This window comes from Schistocerca serialis, chromosome 6 (assembly GCF_023864345.2).
Source record: "Schistocerca serialis cubense isolate TAMUIC-IGC-003099 chromosome 6, iqSchSeri2.2, whole genome shotgun sequence".
NCBI lineage: Eukaryota > Metazoa > Arthropoda > Insecta > Orthoptera > Acrididae > Schistocerca > Schistocerca serialis.
This window is the reverse complement of record NC_064643.1, coordinates 623,968,413-623,988,815: the sequence shown is the minus strand read 5'-3', so window position 1 is coordinate 623,988,815 and position 20,403 is coordinate 623,968,413. Positions and strand designations below refer to the sequence as shown.

Here is a 20,403-nt window from a genome sequence, read left to right as displayed (position 1 = left end):
AGCCTGTCTGCAACTTAACATGCCTTCTTTAAGTAGCAATCTATCTTTTCGTACATTGCTGATATTCCTACCTGTAGTTTCGAGCGTTGAATTTTGAGCTATCATGTGGAGAATTTTTGAAGTTATGGAAGTATTAGGTTTTCAGAATGCAATAAATGATTCATGTATGTGAGGAATCACCTCTCCATCTCATGACCTGAAAATATTTGAGAAAATACTCGAGAACAGGTTATGGAAAATAAACGAAACAGAACCTCAGAAAGAGCAATATGGAATCAGAAAATGCCATCCAACTAAAGAGCTCATATTTGCACTTAGAATGCTGCTAGAAGAACACTGGGAGAACTTAAGACTTGCATTTTAAGATCTTGAAAAAGCATCTGATAGCGTTCCATGGTAGACCATATGGGAAAACCTAAGAAAGAAAAATGTACCCACAAGGCTAATTCAGAAAGCTAACATGCTTTTGAAAGTTGCGTACTGATAGCAAATAGTAATTGTGACTGGTTCCAAACAACTAAAGGAGTTGAACAAGACATTGCCCTTTTCCCACTGTCATGGATGAAATTATGAATTAAATGAAGCAGAACAATAAGGACGTCAACGCATTTGCATTTTCAAATGATGTAGTACCACAAGGAAAGTAGTACCAGAGAGACTGGCTATTTGTAATTATCATTTAAATCCACACAGCTTAACAATAAACAAACAAAAAATGATTGCAATGTCAATCAGCAGGCAGAACAAGAAAGGAAAAATAAGGCTGGAAGATACAAAGTAGACCAGTGAAAATACCTTGGATGCATCATTTCAAGCAGTAACAGGACACAGCAGGTAATGAATAACTGAACTCAAAACTCAATTCAGTTCTACCATCAAGTTAGGAATCTACTCTGAAATGTTCTTTTCAAGAACTTTCTTCATTAACACTTTATCCCCAAAACAACTTATGGCTATAGAAACCTGCACAACAACCAACCAAACAGGTTAACAACAAACATCAAGATTCATAAATGAAGTTCTTACAATGTATGGTCCAAAAAACTAGGAAGGATAGGGTAAGGGAAGAAAGAAGGATTTAGCTGGAATGTACACATCCTTGAAAGAAAAAGTGACAAGGGACCACCTGAGATGGTATGTCCATGTCTAACAAGTGGATGAAGGAAGGATAGCAAAACAATGGCTACACACAGATGTGATTAGTGGAAGACCAGCAGGAAAAACAAACAACGGAAAACCCATAACTGAACAATGACAATATTATCAGGAGGATAGACGGCTACTTGCCATATATAGAGGAGACTGAGTCACACACAGACACCAAAAAAAGCTGTTATACATCTGACGTTTCAGCCAAAAGACCTTCTTCTAAATTAGAAAAAACACACACATTCACACAAGCACAACTCACATAAACATGTTCACTTCTCCATCTGCTGTGGCCGGACTGCCTACAGCAGCAGTGCTTGATGGGAGAAGCAATCTGTGGGTGGTGAGAGTAAGGAGAAGACTTGGGTGGAGGTGATATATAGCAAGGTAGCGGTGGGGGAATGTGTAGTGGGTGCATGCAGAGACATGGTGGGGACAGGGTAGGGCTGTCATGTGCAGTCAGGAAGTCTGAGTGAGGGGGAGGGGGGGAGTGTAAACGGAGAGAAGCTGGGGAGGGGAAACAGATTAGTTGGTGTGTTAGTGAAATAGAAGGCTGTGGAGTGCTGGAGTAAGAACAGGGAAGGGGATGGGAGGGGGGGGGGGGGGGTGGAGGTGAAGGGTAGGGACAAGTGAAGGTTGAGGCCAGGTAAGGTTTGGGAACTTAGGATATATTGCAGTTCCCACCTGCACAATTAGGAAAGATCCAGATGGCTCTGGCTGTAAAGCAGTAACTTATTAAAGCAATTGTGTTGGGCAGCATGTTCAGCAACTGGGTGGCCCAGATGCAGAGGCCTCTAGGCCACAGTTTGTTGGTGGTCAGTCATGCAGCAGACAGCTTGTCCGTTGTCATGCCTATGTAGAAAGCAGCTCAGTAGTTGCAGCTTAGTTTGTAGATCATTTCTTTGATGGGACAGATGATGCCCGTGATCAGAATGGAGGTCTGGGGGAATGTACGGGACAGGTCTTGCATCTAGGTCTATTTCAGAGATATGAGCCCTGAGGCAAAAGATTGGGAGCAAAGAAGGAGTAGGGATGGACAAGGATATTGTGATGGTTTGGTGGGCAGCGGGACACCATTGTGAGAGGGGGTGGGAAAAATAGTGGACAAAATATTCCTCATTCAGGGGACAACAAGAGATAGTTGAAACCCTTGCAGAGAATGTGATTCAGTTGCTCCAGTTCTAGGTGATACTGAGTCATGTACTGTACAAGCATGGGGGACGCAGGGTTAGTTTCAGTTTGTGAAGGCCTCAGTGAGACTTGGGGTATTTTTGGAGAGGGACTGCTCGTCACTGCAAATATGACAGCCATGGGTGGCTGACTTCTCTGTATGGAACGGGTGGGAGCTGTTGAGGTGGAGATATTGATGGAGGTATTGACATTTCTGAGGTAGAGGTAAACATTGAGGTGGTGGCTTGTTGGGTTGATGAGGACCCGGTTAAGTGAATGGGGGAGAAAATGTTAAGGTTCTGGAGGAATATGGCTAGGGTGTCTTTACCTTCAGTCCAAATCATGAAAATGTCTTCTATGAATCTGAGCCAGATGAGGGGTTTGGGATTCTGGGTGGTTAGGAAGGATCCATCTAGACGGTGATGAACAGACTGGCACAGCATGGTGCCACATGGGCATACACTGCTGTACTACGAATTTGTTTGTAGGTGATGCCTGCAAAACTGAAGTAATTATGCATGAAGATATAGATGTTCATGATGACCACAATGGAGGTTGTAGGTTTGGAGTTAGATGCCGGAAAAGATAAACGTTCAATAGCAGCAAAGCCATGGGCATTAGTGATATTAGTGTAAAGGGTTGTTGTTGTGGTCTTCAGTCCTGAGACTGGTTGGATGCAGCTCTCCATGCTACTCTATCCTGTGCAAGCTTTTTCATCTCCCAGTACTTACTGCAACCTACATCCTTCTGAATCTGCTTAGTGTATTCATCTCTTGGTCTCCCTCTACGATTTTTACCCTCCATGCTGCCCTCCAATGCTAAATTTGCGATCCCTTGATGCCTCAGAGCATGTCCTACCAACCGATCCCTTCTTCTAGTCAAGTTGTGCCACAAACTTCTCTCCTCCCCAACCCTATTCAACACCTCCTCATTAGTTATGTGATCTACCCATCTAATATTCAGCATTCTTCTGTAGCACTACATTTCGAAAGCTTCTATTCTCTTCTTGTCTAAACTATTTATCATCCATGTTTCACTTCCATACATGGCTACACTCCATACAAATACTTTCAAAGACGACTTCCTGACATTTAAATCAATACTCGATGTGAACAAATTTCTCTTCTTCAGAAACGCTTTCCTTCCCATTGCCAGTCTACATTTTATATCCTCTCTACTTCAACCATCATCAGTTACTTTGCTCCCCAAATAGCAGAACTCCTTTACTACTTTAAGTGTCTCATTTCCTAATCTAATACCCTCAACATCACCCGACTTAATTCGACTACATTCCATTATCCTCGTTTTGCTTTTGTTGATGTTCATCTTATACCCTCCCTTCAAGACACTGTCCATTCTGTTCAACTGCTCTTCCAAGTCCTTTGCTGTCTCTGACAGAATTACAATATCATCGTCGAACCTCAAAGTTTTTATTTCTTCTCCATGGATTTTAATACCTACTCCGAATTTTTCTTTTGTTTCCTTTACTGCTTGCTCAATATACAGATTGAATAACATCGGGGAGAGGCTACAACCCTGTCTCAGTCCCTTCTCAACCACTGCTTCCCTTTCATGTCCATCGACTCTTGTAACTGCCATCTGGTTTCTGTACAAATTGTAAATAGCCTTTCGCTCCCTGTATTTTACCCCTGCCACCTTCAGAATTTGAAAGAGAGTATTCCAGTCAACATTGTCAAAAGCTTTCTCTAAGTCTACAAATGCTAGAATCGTAGGTCTGCCTTTCCTTAATCTAGCTTCTAAGATAAGCCGTAGGGTCAGTATTGCTTCACGTGTTCCAATATTTCTACGGAATCCAAACTGATCTTCCCCAAGGTCGGCTTCTACTAGTTTTTCCATTCGTCTATACAGAATTCACGTTAGTATTTTGCTGCCGTGACTAATTAAACTGTTAGTTCGGTCATTTTCACATCTGTCAACACTTGCTTTCTTTGGGATTGGAATTATTATATTCTTCTTGAAGTCTGATGGTATTTCGCCTGTCTCATACATCTTGCTCACCAGATGGTAGAGTTTTGTCAGGACTGGCTCTCCCACAGCCGTCAGTAGTTCCAATGGAATATTGTCTACTCCGGGGGCCTTGTTTCAACTCAGGTCTTTCAGTGCTCTGTCAAACTCTTCACGCAGTATCATATCTCCCATTTCATCTTCATCTACATCCTCTTCCATTTCTATAATATTGTCCTCAAGTACATTGCCCTTGTATAGGCCCTGTATATACTCCCTCCATCTTTCTGCTTTCCCTTCTTTGCTTAGAACTGTGTTTCCATCTGAGCTCTTGATATTCATACAAGTGGTTCTCTTTTCTCCAAAGGTCTCTTTAATTTTCCTGTAGGCAGTATCTATCTTACCCCTAGTGAGATAACCCTCTACATCCTTACATTTGTCATCTAGCCATCCTTGCTTAGCCTTTTTGCACTTCCTGTCGATCTCATTTTTGAGACGTTTGTATTCCTTTTTGTCTGCTTCATTTACTGCATTTTTATATTTTCTCCTTTCACCAATTAAATTCAGTTCTCTTCGGTTACCCAAGGATTTCTACTAGCCCTCGTCTTTTTAGCTACTTGATCCTCTGCTGCCTTCACTACTTCATCCCTCAAAGCTACCCATTCTTCTGCTACTGTGTTTCTTTCCCCCATTCCTGTCAATCATTCCCTAATGGTCTCCCTGAAGCTCTCTATAACCCCTGGTTCTTTCAGTTTATCCAGGTTCCATCTCCTCAAACTCCCACCTTTTTGCAGTTTCTTCAGTTTTAATCTACAGTTCATAACCAATAGATTGTGGTCAGAGTCCACATCTGCTCCTGGAAATGTCTTACAATTTAAAACCTGGTTCCTAAATCTCTGTCTTACCATTATATAATCTATCTGATACCTTGTAGTATCTCCAGGATTCTTCCATGTATACAAGTGTACAGTATACAGTGTAAAGGGTGGTGGCATCAATAGTGATGAGCAGGTTACCACATGGTGAAGGAACAGGAACTGTGGAGTGTTGTTGGAAGAAATAGGTGGTGTCAGGCTATGCACTTGCACCTGCTAGTAGGCATTCGCTATCAGAGAGGTTTCAAGGGGTTGTCAGCCTGCAAGCGCCTAGAACTCTCGTCACAGTTTGTGTCATTACAGTTACATTTTTAAAGTGCTCAACAAAGGTAGGTTAGGTATATGGCACAGAGGGTGTTGCCAAACTGGTGGCCGGGGGGGGGGGGGGGGGGGTCTTAGACCATTTGCTGTTTTATTCACATATGTCAATGTCACAGCCCTCTGTGATCATGCCACAGGAGGGTTCAAAACAGGAGAGCTGAAAAAGCACAAGCATCCGTTGCTGCTTTGGAATCACAATAAAATTCCAACAAATGATTTTGAATCATCAATAGTGGTTCTACCCTGTACTTCAGATCAAAAACTAGGGCTGCTCTGCACTCCTGAGGGGTGCGACCACATTCAATAGGGTTTCTCTCCCACTAGGTCCTTAGAGAAGGGCTGAACTGTCAAGGACAATTCCACTGTAAAATCACTGAAGAGGTGCTCATGTGGTCAGCGAAGATGAAGGTGTTACATGTTTTCCAATGTATTCTGATTGGTTGTGTAGTTCCCCCAGAATTTTACAAAAGTCTCGAGACACTTATGTTCCAGCCGTTTCGAACACGCGTTTTTCTAAAGCAGGGTGTAAGGATGAGGATGGGATACTGCACCCATTTATTGTTTGTGCAGGCGAAACTGGAAGGGAGATAATTTGTCGGCGATGGCAAGTGTTCAGCACGACCTGCCAAGAATAAACAAATACGGTCCGGAAGCTCCATGGCCGGCTGCAAAGAGTAATGTAGCATTGTATTGTTAAAAAACAAATTGAGAGACTCGAAATATTGACTGTTTATTAGACGTTGAAATGCTGTTGAGAGTACGTGGACGTGGATAGTCAGCCACAATAAAAGGTTATGCATTAATTGTGTTCAAAAATGTGTAATTAATTGATTCTGGGCGCCCGGTAATGTGTGGGCTTACATCATAAAGTTTAGCTATTTTTTGTAGAAAGTGGAAATAAATATGTTCTGGTGCATTGAATGATATTCCAAGAGAGTGAATATTTCCCCTTCCTAGCAGTGAAATCTTCGGAGAAGTGTCCGGTGCTAGCAGAAGACATCGGCGCTGCAAGAAAGCAGAACCAGCATTCTTCAACAAGTAAGTGCACGAAAATGCTTAAGCTGTATAGAGAAAGCTTGACATTACACTGCGTAAAGAAAGGACCATGGGGGGGGGGGGGGGGGGGGGGGGGGGGGGGGGGGGTAATCCAGCTGGGAGTTGCCATAGCAACTGATAACAGCGAGGCTGAAGAGCGATTCCACGATATTTATCCAGAAATATCATGCTGATAAATGGTGAAATCAAGAAAATCACACAACGCTGCAGTTAGTCTCAAATCGCCGATGCCACCGTCTGGAAACGCTGACGCCACCGCACACCTACGCCGACACTGCCATCCATCGACGCTGATGCCGCCGTACACCGGTGCCGACGCCGGCTTCCACCGACGCCAGTTGAGCGACTACTGACCTTTGCTTGTTTGTGAAGTGTGAGGGGTTTTGGAAATAAGTGAGTGTACTTTTAATGGTAACTAGATTAAAGGCAAAACAAAACACAATGGAAAAAGAACATCAATCCGTAGAGTCTGTTGGGGGCTATGGGAATTGAAAAACAGGGGCCAGATTTAGGCAAATTAATGAGGTTTATCAAAGCGCAGTTTGAATCACAGAGCACAAAACAGGACGAACTGAAGGCAGAATTAAACTCTAAGTTAGATTTGCAAAACACAAAACTAGAGGCTCAAATTAATATCTTAAGTAATCACATGCAACAATGGAAAAAAAGAATTGTCCGATTCCCTGAGTGAACAAACAAATATTTTATTTAAGGATTTAGAACAAAGAAATGAAGCTCATCTAAAAGGGTTAGTTCAAAAATTAGAATATGATGTAGACTGTAAATGTAGTAATTTGGAAACTCAATTTAACGAAAAATACGACTCTTTGAAAAATGTATGTAACGTTACATTTGATGTGGTCGAACAAGAATTAACTACACTAAAAACCAATGTCCAGAAACAAGGTAAGTTGCTCCCCCCTAGTACAGGTGCAAATTCCAGGGGTCAAATCACGGGTGTAAACCGTAGAACAGAACTTTGAAGAAAAGTTAATGACTGCAGAGCTTATAAATTTGAATGGCTTAGAAGAACAAGTAGAAGAATTAATAGGATGAAAGATTGAAGAGAAACTAAGTGATGATATCTCTTCGCCTATATTAACTTCCGATTTAGATAACACCAAGAAAGACTTAGAAACTATGAGGAAAGAATTCATGCTTATGCAGGAGAAACTAGAGAAAGGCACAGTTTCCCAAAATATTATATTGAATAACGACATGATAACTGATTTGCAATGGGGATCAAATTCAGGCTTGTCAAGACAGTTTCCTAAATTCAAACCAGACGGGGAGGTACACCACACCCATGTCTTAAAACAGTTTAACCAAGCCATACCTAAAAGTTGGGAGGATGCTAAGAAAATAGAGTTTGCAGTAGGCTAATTGGAGGGTGAAGCCTCAGAATGGGGCACAGTAAATATTGAAAACTTCACATCCTGGGAAGATTTTCAGCAAAAGTTTAAGAAAAAACATTGGTCTTCAAGTGCACAAGAGAAGTTGATCTCAGATTTGTGGGATCCTAAATACTATAGTAATGCCTGGGGTATAATGCGCAAGTATTTTGAGTGGCATTTGACAAGGGCAAAATATTTAGATCGACCAATAGAAGAAGAGGGATTAGTTAGAATTTTAATAAGACGTCCACCTACTTATGCTAGAAAGGATATTCTATGCAGTGGGTGGAAAACGGTGGAGGAACTGTTATCCTTTGTAGATGCACTTGATCCAATCAATAAAGACAGCAACAAGAACTTGCATGCGCAAGAAAATCAAAGTTTTAGGAGGAATAATATGAATCATAATAATCAATCAAAGCATTATGAATCCAATCTTGCCCGAGTCCACTGACCTAGCAGGAATGTAAATAGAGGGGGTTGCTCACGAGGACCGTTAACGTCCAACCTCGGTCCGGTAACTACGCAGGAATTCGTGTCCAACAACAGCTGTGGAACAGGGGTAACGTAGTTCCATCGTTTGGAAATCGTCTCGTGGTTGCTACCCATGAGGAAAACGTGGAGCGATCTGGACCCAGGGCCGGGGCCCAGGTTGTCAAAATACATTGAGAGGCCTAAATAAGAGGATACAGGTTTCCTTTATGCATAAAGTACCTACCAAGGAGTGGCTACTGCTGTAGGAAACGAACAAAATAACTATTCCGCCACAACCTATTATAACAGGAGAGATATAAAACCACAAAGTACACACATTCATCGATTCTAGTAGTGAAGTACCACTTATTTCTAAGGAATACTTTAATACATTAAAAACTAAAAGTAATTTACCTGTTTTACCAGTAACTGGGGTATACGTAGGTGGTATAACTGGAAAGAAGAGTAAGGTTGTTAAATACGAAACCTTGGCACACTGCCGTATAAGTGATATGACGTTTTGACAACCTTTGCTAGTAGTGGAAGACATATATAGAGACGTATTGTTTGGTTTAGACTGGTTAACCGATTTTAATGTTATACTAAATTTCGACGAGACCTGTATTTATGTGGGGAACCCGAGAATAAACATTGCATTAATTTGTGACGGACAGCGATGTGTATAAACAAACATCTGAACACCAAAGATTATAATTAACCACATCAGCTCAGTTGTCTCCAGAGATAGAGTTACCTAATACTGCATGTCCACAAGACGACTTTCACAAAAAGGTAAGTGAATCTGAAGTGTTAAATATTTAACAGCAAACAGATTTAGTAAGAATTTTGTCTAAATACCATTCAGTATTTTCAGAGAATCCGGGTACCATTAGCGATTATGTTTGCAAATTTAAGATTAAGGACCAGACTCCATTTTTTCGCAAACCATACCCTATACCTATAAGTCTTAAAGAAGCGGTTAGGGAGGAGATTAATAAAATGACTGATCAAGATATAATAGAAAGGAGTATGAGTGTCTATAATAATCCCTTAGTACTAGTGAAAAAAAGCTACAGGTGGAGTGAGATTGGTGCTAGATGCACGCACTCTCAACCGTCATATTGAAACCGAAAGAGACCGTCAGGTTAATATAGATGAATTATTAACTAAATTTAAGGATGCCCAGTATTTTAGCTCCGTTGATCTGACGGATGGGTACTGGCAAATCCGGTTACATCCCGATTCAAAAAAGTATACTGCTTTTTTGCTCGACGGAAAATCTCACCATTTTAATGTACTACCTTCTGGACTAAATATATCAGTATCGGTATTTATAAGAGCATTTGATAAGGCAATTGGACGAGAGTTATTGAAAGAACTAGTTATTTATGTGGGTGACATCTTGATTATTTCACCTACTTGGGAAGAACATTGTAGGACATTGAAAAAAACTTTGGAGCGATTTAAGGAAAAGGGTATCACCTTAAAGTTAAGCAAATCTCATTTTGCGAGGCAGGAATTAAAGTTTTTAGGACACATCGTAGGAGTAAAAGGCCTTCAACCAGACCCCAAGAGAATCGAGGCTATTAAAAACTGTCAATCTCCTCAAAACATTAAACAACTAAAAGGGTTTCTGGGAATGGCAGGTTATTATCGATGCTATGTGCAAAGCCAAGAAATGAACGACCCTAGACTATTAAGTTTATTACATAAAGGTACGTCATGGAATTGGGACAAAGGGACCCAAGAAGCCTTTGACAAACTAAAAAAAGCTTTAGAAAATGCGCCTATCTTACAACATCCCATAATGAATTAACCTTTTAAGATAACAACTGATGCCTCAGATTATAGTATTGCAGCAGAATTATTCAAAGGGGAATGGGGAACAGAAACCTATGATCATAGATCTATAGCGTTTATTAGTCGAAGCTTAAATAAGCATGAACGAAATTATACTGCTACCGAGAAAGAATTGCTAGCGATAGTGTGGAGTATACAAAAGTTCCAAACTTTGATATGGGGTTCGGAAATCTACATTTACAGGGTGTTACAAAAAGGTATGGCCAAACTTTCAGGAAACATTCCTTACACACAAAGAAAGAAAATATGTTATATGGACATGTGTCCGGAAACACTTACTTTCCATGTTAGAGCTCATTTTATTACTTCTCTTCAAATTACATTAATCATGGAATAGAAACACACAGCAACAGAACGTACCAGCGTGACTTCAAACACTTTGTTACAGGAAATGTTCAAAATGTCCTCCGTTAGCGAGGATACATGCATCCACCCTCCGTCGCATGGAATCCCTGATGCGCTGATGCAGTCCTGGAGAATGGCGTATTGTATCACAGCCATCCACAATACGAGCACGAAGAGTCTCTACATTTGGTACCGGGGTTGTGTAGACAAGAGCTTTCAAATGCCCCCATAAATGAAAGTCAAGAGGGTTGAGGTCAGGAGAGCATGGAGGCCATGGAATTGGTCCGCCTCTACCAATCCATCGGTCACCGAATCTGTTGTTGAGAAGCGTACAAACACTTCGACTGAAATGTGCAGGAGCTCCATCGTGCATGAACCTCATGTTGTGTCGTACTTGTAAAGGCACATGTTCTAGCAGCACAGGTAGAGTATCCCGTATGAAATCATGGCGGTGAATCGAGGAAGTACGGTATATACTGACGAAACTAAAATGAGCTCTAACATGGAAATTAAGCATTTCCGGACACATGTCCACATAACATCTTTTCTTTATTTGTGTGTGAGGAATGTTTCCCGAAAGTTTGGCCGTGCCTTTTTGTAACACCCTGTATACTGACCACCACTAATGAGTACTAGATTATTACACAGTAGACTAATGAGGTGGATGTTGTTTTTACGAGAATATGATATTAAAATACAATATATAAAAGGATCAGAGAATATAGTACCCACTGCTTTGTCGTGGCTACCTCAAAACATGAAAGATCTACAACGTACAGAAGGACCTGGGGTAGTTTTCGCACTCAATTTTATAACAACAGAATATCCAACAAAGGAAGTACACGAGTTAGCCCAAGCGATAACGGAAAATATTAAACATTACCGTTATTTTACAGAGATCTATGCCATGCTATAAGAGAGTCATTACCAGTAAACAAACAGGAACAGTGGAAGGTAACAAATCACAACTTGTTCTGGAGAACCAGCAAAGAGTCAAGCTATTGGCGGCTGTGTATACCAGAAATAGCAGAGTATAAATTAATACAGTACATTCATAGTGGATATGGTCACTTTGGAGTGAAAAAGTGTATAGCTAAAATGAATAAGTTTTATTATTTTAAGCGATTAGGACGTAAGGTAACTGCTACTATTAAGACGTGTGACATCTGTCCGAAAGCTAAGGAGAATAATATCCATGTAAAGTATAAGATGTATCCGATTATTCCGAAAGCATTACATGACCTCACAGCTGCCGATTTTTTTGGACCCATACCCAAAGGCAAGGGAGGCGTGGCTTATATATTAGTACTTATAGAATGTTGGTCGAAATACGTAAGACTGTATCCTATTTGGAAGGCTAATGGCCAAATCCTGATCAAGTGTTTGCAAGAATATTTTATAGCTACAAGTAAACCGAGGTGTTTTCTTTCTGATAATGGACCTCAGTTTACCAGCCATGAAGTTAAGGAATTTTTAGCCTGGGAAAATATACGACACATTTTAATATACAACTATAATCCATCTTCGACCCCTTGTGAAAGAGTAATGAAAGAGATTGGTAGGTTGTGCCGCACTTATTGCCACGACACTCGTACCTCATGGGCGGAAAGAATCAAAGATTTTGAGCTTATTCTAAACGGACTACCGCATTTGTCTACAGGAATGACGCCCGTAGAAGCCATTGGCAAGCCATTTATAGGAGAACCTCTAATTAAGTGTTTTACACGGTCGGAGCAAAAAGCTACTGATCACCAAGCAATTCAGGAAAGAGTTGGTAGAAACTTACATAGGAGCGCACAACAAAGTGTAGATAAATACAATGCAACCGCAACTGACCCAGAATACCATGTAGATGACTTAGTATTAGTAAAACAACACATTCAAAGTTCAGCACTAAAAAAAGAAACACAATTTTTTTCTGAAATACATAGGACCTTATCGTATTCAATCAATAGTACACCAAAAAACCCTATATTTAGTAGAGCCTGTGATGGGAGAGAAAAAGGGAATGTATAATGTTAAGGATATAAGGATATATGTAGATATATGTAGATGACTTAGTATTAGTAAAACAACACATCAAAGTTCAGCACTAAAAAAAGAAACACAATTTTTTTCTGAAATACATAGGACCTTATCGTATTCAATCAATAGTACACCAAAAAACCCTATATTTAGTAGACCCTGTGATGGGAGAGAAAAAGGGAATGTATAATGTTAAGGATATATGTACAAAATCCCCAGGGACGTTGACATTCTGTGTCAACGGGCGGAGTGACATCCGCCGGTTCCCAAGTTGGGTTCGGTGTTACTTCCACATTAGTTTTCCTACACCAAACTCCCTTCAAATCTTCGACTATCCTGTGATCTATTTATAGCCCTTAAGCTATCCTATCACATTAGTATTAAGGGAGACCAATAATGACTACACGATCATGACTAATTTAAGGAGTCATAATAAACAGTAACCTCTAATCATGAGATAAAACTAACAGGGTAACATTCTAACAGGAGATATAATATGATGGTACTGTTTAGGAAGAGTGATACCTAGATGACAAACTGAACATGTGTATGAAATATAGAGTGAAGTGACTAACTGAATAACTCTTTGATTATAATGTATATAATTTCTATTTTTATAGAATGTTTTATATTTTTTTATAAAGTGTGATGTGATTGGGGAGGGTTTATATCTAATTTTGGTTGGTTGTGTTGGGGAAGGAGACCAGACAGCGAGGTCATCGGTCTCATCGGATTAGGGAAGGACAGGGAAGGAAGTCGGCCGTGCCCTTTGAAAGGAACCATCCCGGCATTTGCTTGGAGCGATTTAGGGAAATCACGGAAAACCTAAATCAGGATGGCCGGACGCGGGATTGAACCGTCGTCCTCCCGAATGCGAGTCCAGTGTCTAACCACTGCGCCACCTCGCTCGGTATATCTAATTTTGAAAGGGGTGGGTAGCATAGGCACAGACACGACCTACACATCACGCCCTTCATACAACCCTCGCAAACAAGTGTGACTGGTTCTTCATCATTTGCCATTCCATAGGAGATGCTAAGATCTTTTCTTCGGGGACTTCAAAGGTGACGGTGAGAATGTCCATTCTGCAGGAGATGCCAAACATCATACCTCCTCCGGCTTCTCACTTAAGTACCGGTGAAGTGGGCATCCTGGGGAAGGGTGGTGGGAAGGGTTTCCTGTCTTTGGGGCTGTCTTCTTTCTTTCTTCGATCTTAGCAACCAATTCTTTTATTTCCTTTCTTAGTTCTCTTAAGGGTACCAATCTATCTTTCCCTCTGTCCACATTCATATACTTCTATCACTTAAGTCCTTCTCTTTTCCGTGATTTCTATAAATCTTCAACTAAGAACCTTAGTGGGCCGAAGAATCAGGATGCACAATCACACTTCCACACTCAAACAATTAAATACAAAGACGCAGACAAGTAATACACAGGGAGATGTAACAACCGTCACAGATAAGGGGAGGGGGGGGGAGGGGGGGGGGGGGAAGTAGTGCTCAGGAAGGGCTCGAGCACATGTGCTAAGTAATGACGGTTGCGCATCTCAAGTGAAATGGTATAGCAAGCTTAAGCTAAAGAAACAAGGGGGGACGAAGTGTATATCCACCTGTGTTCGTAGCTATAGTAGTACAAAGTAATATGAATGGAGATAAAAAGAAATAGATATTAAGCCAGAGGTATCGAGTCAAATAAGTTTCTGATGAATAATAGGATTGTGCAGACCAAATAACCCAAAGAAAAGAAATAAAGTTACAACCATGGACGAACCATATTTAGTTATTAAGGCTGTATAAGTGAGCTGTAAGCAATGAACAAGCGAAGAATTTAAGCAGGTAGGCTGAAGGACTCAGGAGGAGGAAAGGAGAGGTAGATAGAAATTTTACCAGGAAATTTTAAGTAAAATAGTGTGCAGAGGAGTACAAAAGAGGCAAGACTGAATCATTGTTAGAGAAGATAGGGAGGGCGCATCCGATGTAGATGAAATGAGAGAAAGAGAAGCAGGTAGGCAGACCCAGAGGAGGCTGACCTATACTGCACGCGCAGGGGCACCAAAAATGGGATTGACCTGTACCGTAGTTTAGTATAAATGGAATGGGCGTACCTACCCAAGGATGAGGAAAAAGATGTTTTCATAGTATCAACCCTTACATAGATTGGAACCCAAAGGGAAAGGGTGGTATAATGACCTGAGAGTGTAGTGGAAAGTTTCTCCTGGTAAATTTGAATTCTAAAATTTTTAAAGTAGAAAAGACGAGTCCTGTGCGAGGAGATAGAAAAAAGAGAAAACCCCCAGTACAACTAATTTTTTTTGAGACCCAGAAAACCGGTGGTTATCATTGTAACAGCTTTTTTCTAAAAAAAGTAAAGACTCTACTCAGAATAACGCCTGAACTTTGAAACTGGCTAAGGGGAGGGATTTATTTTGGCTCAATCCTGGAAGCAAGAGTAGATAAATCTATTGGAAATAGCTAATACTTGTTTTACTATTAGTTTATCATACTACTATGTCTATGAAAGATAATACCAACGGCTTAATGAAATACAGGAGATGGAAGAGAGTTTTTGTACCTAATGTTTTTATGCAGTACAACACGTGTTATTTTAAAGCAGGGCTTAAGGATGAGCATGGGATACTGCACCCATTTATTGTTTTTTGTGCAGGTGAAACTGGAAGGGAGATAATTCGTCGGCACTGGCAAGTGTTTAGCGCGACCTGCCAAGAATAAGCAAATATGGCCCGGAAGCTCCATGGCTGGATGCAAAGAGTAATGTAGCATTGTATTGTTAAAAAACAAATGGAGAGACTCGAAATAATGACTGTTTATTAGATGTTGAAATGCTGTCGAGAGAACGTGGACTGGACGTGGATAGTCAGCCATGACAAAAGCTTATGTATTAATTGTGTTCTAAAATGTGTAATTAACTGACTCTGGGTGCCCAATAATGTGTGGGCTTACGTCATAAAGTTAAGTTGTTTTTTTGTACAAAGTGGAAATAAATATGTTCTGGTGCATTGAATGATATTCCAAGAGTAGCGTATTTTTTTAAATAAGAAAAGAGAGAGAGCGCGAGAGAGTGAATATTTTCCCTTCCTAGCAGTGAAATCTTCGGAGAAGCGTCCGGTGCTAGCAGAAGACAGCGGTGCTGCAAGAAAGCAGAACCAGCATTCTTCAACAAGTAAGTCCACGAAAATGCTTAAGCTGTATAGAGAGCGCTTAACATTACACCAGGCCACCGCAGTTGGCATTGTGTCCACAGATTCTTCTGCTGTCAAGGAGAGTTCCAGTTCCATCAGAATTGAAGAACTATCTTTGCTTTGCTCTTCGTCTTTTTCTTTTTTTCTCTCTCTTTTGATCCTGAAATAATTTGTCATCACGTTGACTGAATGTACATTCGCTCATACTTTACTCTTGCCTCAGTATGACAAACGGTCCATCATTTCATATTCATGTATTCCTTTTTCTTTTTAAATACTGAGCAAATCAGTGAATGTTGAGGATGGTGTTTTGTACAATTTACAGACAAAGGTGGTTATTGACAAGTGATCTTCCACAGTTTCCACATATTGGGTCTGCCAAATAGTGGCATGACATGTTCAAAAATGTAAGCATTAAAAACATTTTTTGGGTGGTGGGACACAAAGCTTCACATCACACATGTATACCATAACTTTAACCTTTCCTGGAAGGACATTTCCTTCAGAAGCTGATATGAAAGCATCTGTATCTATCCAATTATCTTATGGACATTTTTGTACACATCACACACAATGTACACTTTGGCACTATAGACTAGAATGTACCTCCTTGTCTGTCTGGAACGTAAGATCTCTGTGGGAGAACTCCTCATATCGTATTCAAAGTTTTATGTGAAATAATGATCACTGGCATGTGACCCAGTCTTTCCCATGTTCAAGTGTTTGATATTCTGCAACAGAGGAGGCTTTAATAGTGATCCATTTCACATCTTTTCCAATGTGCTTACTTCTTCAAATTTATCTTCTATTTCTTCCATAAAATAAAATGATTTTGTCACTCTGAAAGGATCTCCATCTGTTCCAGCTGCAGTAAAAGTCATCTGGTGTGATAACTGCTGCCAGGAGTTCTCATCCCCCAAGATGGTGGGCATCTACAACTCGACGTGCATGAGGAGCTAGCAGTTCAGCCATCAAAAGTATGATCTCATGTGTTTTCAGAGGACTCTACAGAAAGGGTACATAATGACCTCACGATGTTGGGTTGGCTTATAAACACAGATAGTCTATGTAGTTACTGTGCACAGATGGTCTTTTATGCTGTAGGCAGGTGCCACTATTTAGAGCATCTGTCCCCAACACTACAGGAAAAAAATTGGAAAAATGGATAACAAACCCAGAAGAGGACCAAAAATTATTCCAGCCAAAAAATCTGATGTAAAGTAAATGGGTCAAGACGTAAAACAAAGGAAGTAGAACCAAGAAAAAAGAGCCGGTGAACAAGGACTCCTACCATAAGTTACAGAGTCAGAGTCATGAGGACAATCTGAGGTGGCAGTCTGCAGCACAAGAACTGAAATAGGTGCTGTCAGTTCTTATGACCCCATGCTCACCACTACAATAGTTATGAAGCAGTCGTGAGGTCCCAGAAGAGGAAATCTAGATGATACATGGTTACAATGAGCAGTCTTGCTTGTGCCCGTTGTTGGGGGAAATAGAGACCATATAAGTAGTATCTTTGCCAGTGGACTCCATGCGCACATCAATATCGTTGGAGGTTGAGGATACAAGAATCTATCTTATATTCCTTTTCCTACTGCTTGACAATAAACAATCCTTCATCTAGAAATTTAAAAGTTAATCATCTTCTGTCTCTGTAAATAATATTATTGTTACTTTTTCCAGTGCTGACAACACTCTGTCATTCTCCTTCAGATGCAGTATGACCAATTAGCACAAAGCTTTGTTTTGCAAGAAATATCAGCAAATATAAACAAAGTTTTCAAGGGCGATGAGCCATAGCCATGCAATACTTTTTAATAGAGTGAAGGGCCATTTGACTGTGTTGTTATATTTATCTTTTGTACCACCCAGATTTCGGCTTTTATGGCATTATCAAGTAATGTGCTAAAGGCTGTTTGACCATTATTAAGTCGTGGCTTAAAAAATATAATAATACACTGTCAAATAACAATTTACTCTTTTAAAAAATGCAAATTAATTATTAAGCCTCACCTATTTCCTTGATCGGTTGTCTCACTCCAATTTCATTATTCACACTCATCACTGACACAATAACAGTGTCTGGCCTTATGGCCGCTTCTAAGTCAGCCAGTGATATAATACCATTAGGTCCTACAGGAAGGAAAGTGACATCAAAACCTTCCGCTTCCAAAGCTCTGCAAGAATCCAGTACACATTTATGTTCCTAAAAACAAAACAAAAAATGACTCAGAACTTAAAAAGAAACTAATGGTTTTGAAGAGCACATGGAAAGTCTGTTACGTATAAGAACTTACTGTCTGTGTTGTAATAACATGTTTCTTTTTGCTTTTATAAAATCTTGCAACACCTTTAATAGCAATATTATTTGACTCAGTCGCACCAGATGTAAAGACAACCTCTTTGGGATCACATTTAATCAGATCTGCTATTTGCTGTAAGATAAATGTATGATTATTCATTTCATTATACAATAACAAACATAGAAACTCAATATATTGTTGCTCATTTGACTGCAAAAACTGTTAAGATAATCATCTTGAGTTTAGTGCTTCCAACTATTTACTTTTAACTGCACAAACAAATGAGTGTCATGTTGAACTATGAATACACAACTTCTGGGAAAATGGCATTATTACTACTATTACTGTGGAATTCAAAGAACTAAACAGCTTGGTTATCAACTGCCTCCCCCTGCCCCCTCCATCAGGATGTTCAAGTAAAATAATGATGGTTGAAATGAGAAAAGAAAATAGCCTGTTCCAGGGCCTTTGACATCACTGATGTGGCCAAAATTTGTGACATAGTATTTTAAATGAGGTGTTTACATGAGAAATAAAATCCAAATAACTCAAAACAGTAGGAAGTTAAGAGGAGCCAAAAGTGAAAAAAGGGATGTATGCCAATGTGTATACGGGCTCAGCTCGAAGCCCCTGAAACAAATGCCTTGCAGCTTGCACACCATCCATTTCTGCCATACTCGATAAGATGGGTCACCATGGCCATTCTGTCTATAATGGTGTGAAAAAAGGAACACTTCAAGGAAAAATAATTTTATTAGCTTACACATTGAAAAAAAATTTAAAATGTTTGTAACATGCAATGGTGCAGGGGCAAAACACAGCCAGACACAGTGAGAGGCACCTGCCCTACCAACAACACCCCCCCCCCCCCCAACCCCACTCAGTTGCATGAGTGAACACATGATGGATTTGAATCTAGCGCATGTAGCGCTCTTGCATGAACCGAACTTGAATCTTTGTATGATGCATGAATTTTTTCCAACCAATCAATGCATCCATTGCTGACAAGCAGCATTTTAGTGTTGTAGTGTGTAGTGCTCACAGCAGTTTTTCATTGCAAGGGAAATGATGAAACAACTGGAGCAGTGCTACTGCATGAAATTTTGCCCGAAACTGGGCACAGTCAGGAGGAAACCATTGGGCAGATTGAAACGGCTTTCAGTGACAATGATATGGGCATCACACACATTAAAGATCAGTACAACTGGTATAAAGATGGCTGCACATCAGTAGCGAGCAAGCCACGCTCCAGTCAGCCATCAACATGCTAAAATGACAAGGTCACTGCCAAAGTGAACACTGTTGTAATACAGGACCATCGTTTGACTAACAGAGAAACTGCAGAGAAGGTGGGCACCAGTACTTTTTTCGGCACAATCCATTGAGACCGAAGATTTGGCACAAAGAGTGTCGGCAAAATTCGTGAAGAAGCTGCTGATAATGAAGGAAAAGCAACTTCGTTTTAAGGTCTCACAGGACACACTGGAGTCCACGAGCAGTGACCTCGACTTCATGAACACCATAATCATTGGTGATGAGTCCTGCAAAAATGGGCATGACACAGAAAGCAAATTCCAGTCATCATAGTGGAAGCATTCGTCATCACCCAGACCAAAGAAGGCCCGCCAAACATGCAGCAACGTCAAAGTGATGGTGACTACTTTTTTTACTCCTGTATTGTGGTACACCATGAGTAAGCACCACAAGTTCAAACTTTCACCAAAGAGTACTACAGGGATATCCTCCATCACCTAACTGATGCTGTGCGGCACAAGAGACCGGACTTGCTGTTAACAGGAAATTGGCACCACCATCACAACAATGCTCCAGCACATTCCTTGCACTAAATTCAGACATTTTTGGCAAAAAAAGACATTCCTGTGCTTCAACAGGTTCCCCACTCACCTGATTTAGCCCTCTGTGGCTTCTCACTGTTCCCCAAACTCAAGAGGCCATTGAAAAGAACACGAGTTCAAACAAGAGGGGACATTTGGCAGTAATGACAGCTGAGCTAAACTCCACTCAGAAAGAGGCTACTTCAGTATGCTTCCAACAATCGCAAAACCGCTAGGAGAAATTTTTGGAGTCCCAAGGGAACTACTTTGAGGGTGATCAGGTGTCAAATGCTCCAGGTAAGCCAGATTTCCCCCCCCCCCCCCCCCCCAATTACCACGGGTAGGGAAGTATTACTTATTGCCTCCTATTATAGTAGTATGCACATAAGAAAGAAGCTGTGTGAAGCAAATCTGCATCCGCGCGGGCGCGCG

General features: G+C 40.6%; 1 protein-coding gene across 1 annotated transcript in view; it reads right to left on the bottom strand.

Moving 5' to 3' along the window:
* Positions 1–20,403, bottom strand: part of LOC126483688 (cysteine desulfurase, mitochondrial-like) — a 119,535-nt gene that overhangs the window by 76,529 nt on the left and 22,603 nt on the right. The window contains exons 4-5 of the mRNA XM_050106772.1: positions 18,131–18,268; positions 17,847–18,039 (exon numbers count right to left, since the gene is read on the bottom strand). Of these exons, the coding sequence (XP_049962729.1) occupies positions 17,847–18,039; positions 18,131–18,268 (331 nt within the window). The remainder of the gene's footprint in view (positions 1–17,846; positions 18,040–18,130; positions 18,269–20,403) is intronic.